The 2,977-nt window shown below is 55.0% G+C and overlaps 1 protein-coding gene across 1 annotated transcript; it reads right to left on the bottom strand.

The window, feature by feature from the left end:
* Nucleotides 1-258: 258 nt before the first annotated feature.
* LOC119334376 (alpha-amylase type A isozyme-like) lies at nucleotides 259-2,188 on the bottom strand. The gene is made up of 4 exons (XM_037606957.1): nucleotides 1,998-2,188; nucleotides 1,780-1,912; nucleotides 817-1,631; nucleotides 259-726 (listed from the first exon to the last, which is right to left on the bottom strand). The coding sequence occupies exons 1-4, from the start codon at nucleotides 2,082-2,084 to the stop codon at nucleotides 448-450; spliced, it is 1,314 nt and encodes a 437-aa protein (XP_037462854.1). The 5' UTR covers nucleotides 2,085-2,188; the 3' UTR covers nucleotides 259-447.
* Nucleotides 2,189-2,977: the final 789 nt, after the last annotated feature.

Genomic DNA, 2,977 nt, shown 5'->3' with positions numbered 1-2,977 from the left:
GGAGGGGCGAACTTGGGGGGTCGGCTAGGAAACCCTCACGTCGATTTTATCACCGGTTGGCCCCCAAGCTGTGCTATTTCAAGCCCTTGGGGGGCGAACAGGTGAAGATGCTCTAATGTGGAAGGGAGATGCGTTCGAGATTTGCCAGGTCACAGACAGAGTACTTGTTTTGAAATAGCAGATCAGCAGAAAACATGCCATCATTCCATCTGATAATCACCCTCCCAGATGCACCAACATTGATGGTACAAACTCGAATTTATTAAATCTCTTCGTATCCTCATTACTTTATTTAGTACAGTCGTGTGAGCAATTCGTATAGCTCATCAATTTTGGGTACAAGTATACATAGTTAATCATAGTATCTGCGTGAATATAGCAGAAGTGAATCATGTACTCCTACTTCAGAAAATTCATGCTCGATCGAATGGTGGATCAGTGGAGACTTCAGCTCCGCTGCAGTCTCCCCGCGGCGCCGGGCTTCTCCCAGACGGCGTAGTCGTTGCCGTGCGCCGAGGTCACGAACCCGGCCGGGATCACTGCCCCGACGTTGTACCTGGACCCGATCTTCACCACCACCTTGCCGTCGATCTCGGCGACGTAGGCGTCCCCTTCGTGCATGAGGATCTTCAGAGCGCTCGTCGGCGTGATGCCGTTGCGCTTCCTGATCGCCACCAGCGCCGCGATCTCGTCCTTGAACCCCCAGGTGAAGAAATGGTCGTAGAACTACAAATCATCGAGACAAACAGTTGAAGAAATACGTGCAAGAGTGACAGTTGAGTGAGAGTGAACTCTAGAGCTGGCTCATCTGCTTACGATGCATGGGATGCCGGGGTGGGTGAGGATGTACGCGTAGCCCTGCATGACCTTGTCGGAGGGGAATGGCCACATGGCCTGCGTGGAGCCGGTGTCGTGGTTGTCGACGAAGGTGACGGCCTTGGCCGGCCACCACCCCATCACGCCGGGGGCCTTCCCCTGCGGGTCGATCAGCCGCCACAGCTCGCCCTCCACGGCCGCGTTCAGTATCCCCTTGGTCGTGAAATCGAACACCATGCCTGCCGACGCCGCGCCGCCCACCTTGTCCACCCAGTTCACCAGATTCTGCCGGTGCGCGTCCTGGTCGTAGTTGGGCTTGCCGTCGCCGCCGGTGGCCATGTTGTCCCACACCTCCGCCACGGCGAGGCTCGGGGACGTGCCGTCGATGTACACCTTGGCCATCTCCGGCGAGTAGCCCTTGGCGAAGTCAAAGCGCCACGCGTCGAAGCCGAGGTCGCTCTTGAGCCAGAGGAGCCACTCCTTGAGCTCGCGCTGGACGCGGTCGTTGAGGTGGTCGATGTCGGGCGCGGCGGCGAAGTCGGCGCCGGTGTCGAGGTTGGCGGTGCCGTCGGAGTAGGTGGTGTCGTCGCGGCAGATCATGTGGGGGCCCCAGTCGAGGCGGCCGTCGGAGGTGCCGCCCTCGAAGATGCAGTAGATGCCGCGGCTGTCCTTGTAGTCGGCGCAGCGGTGGTTGATGACGATGTCGGCGATCGCCTGGACGCCCTTGCCGTGGAGCGCGGCGATGAGCGACTTGAGCTCCGCCGCGTTGCCGTACTTGGACGCGTCGATGTCGTAGAGCCGGCCAGGCATGTAGCCTGCACCCAAGTCGACCGTTTTAGTGTCTCGTCACTAGTGTAAATATCTCTTTTCAATCGCAATCGAACTTAGCATGTTCTCCACTCCACGCTTCTATTGCTTCTAGATGTTGAGGTACGGATGAATTTGGTCGGGAGAGAGAGGGACCTTGGGTGGAGACGGAGTGCGACGGCGGAGGCAGCCAGACGTGGGTGACTCCGGCGGCGGCGATGTCGTCGACCTTGCCCATCATCATGTTGTACCACCCGCCGCTCTGCTTCCACGACTCCCAGTTGAACCCCTGCAACATCCATTAAGCTCCCACACTTAATTAAGCACTCGAGCTCAGATTATTTCCACAGTTAGAAAACCATGAGCATGCGTACCTGAAAGAGAACTTGATGGCCGGACGCAAATCCGGCGAGAAGCAGCAGCAGCAGAGAGAAGCAGCACAGGTTGCCGTTCTTCCCCATCGCGTACGCTACGCTAGTGTCGATCCCACAGCACAGTAGACTCTTCTTCTTCTCCGGATGGATGGATGATTGGCTGACTGGCTGATCGACTGATGGCCACAAGTGTCCCGCGTGCTTGGTATTTATAGGCAGTGGATGGCATGGCAGTATTTAACGCGAGCTACGTACCGTAGAGTGTGTTGCTTGGAGGCACTGCATGGATACCAGACTCTGTTACGATAAAAGGTGCAGCCGATGACGGTCAAGTCAATCCGGGGTGGCACAAACTCCATGGAAAAAGATGGCACCATCCAAGTTGGGATCGAAACCCAGCGTTGCCCTTGCCTTTTTGGATAACCGATTTTCCAATGGGAAATAAGCATGGGTGCGAAGAAAGATGGGGAGGAAATGAATTGAACAACATGGAGCACAAGATTTTTCATGTTTCCATGGCAGTAAACTCAGTGCAAAATAAGTACTCCCTCCGTTTCGAATTATTCGTCGCAGAAATAGATGTATCTAGTTGTATTTTAGTTCTAGATACATTCATTTCTGCGACGAGTAATTTGGAACGGAGGGAGTATATCTATACGACTGTACATAACAGATCTGAGACTGATAGACTGCTGTTAATGTGGCAGAGCAAGAGAAATATCGCATGAGAGGACACTCCTTTTTGGGCCGAGGAACCAACGGTGGAGAACGTAGCCGTAGATGAATGATGTGCGGATATCTCAGTCGCTGTCAGTGTTCCGTGGCTTCGAGAGCGAGTGTGACAGCACCAGTACGAGTACCGCTCCGCAGCACACGATCGAGTAAGAATTGCTTAAGGCCGTGCATTATCGTCAGCAAACACGAGTGGTTGTTTACACCAGCGTCGTGCCGTCGGGTATTACATGTACCACGTCGAAGGT

The sequence above is a fragment of the Triticum dicoccoides genome, chromosome 7A (assembly GCF_002162155.2).
Source record: "Triticum dicoccoides isolate Atlit2015 ecotype Zavitan chromosome 7A, WEW_v2.0, whole genome shotgun sequence".
NCBI lineage: Eukaryota > Viridiplantae > Streptophyta > Magnoliopsida > Poales > Poaceae > Triticum > Triticum dicoccoides.
This window is presented reverse-complemented; position numbering and strand designations above follow the sequence as displayed.

Bases quoted from the DNA above. Each gene is read 5' to 3' on its own strand.
- LOC119334376 (XM_037606957.1), bottom strand. From the start codon at position 2,084: ATGGGGAAGAACGGCAACCTGTGCTGCTTCTCTCTGCTGCTGCTGCTT. The intron at 1,632-1,779 runs GTCCCTCTCTCT...ACTTGGGTGCAG, and splicing joins GCACTCCGTCTCCACCCAAG to GCTACATGCCTGGCCGGCTC. The intron at 727-816 runs GTAAGCAGATGA...GATGATTTGTAG, and splicing joins ACCCCGGCATCCCATGCATC to TTCTACGACCATTTCTTCAC.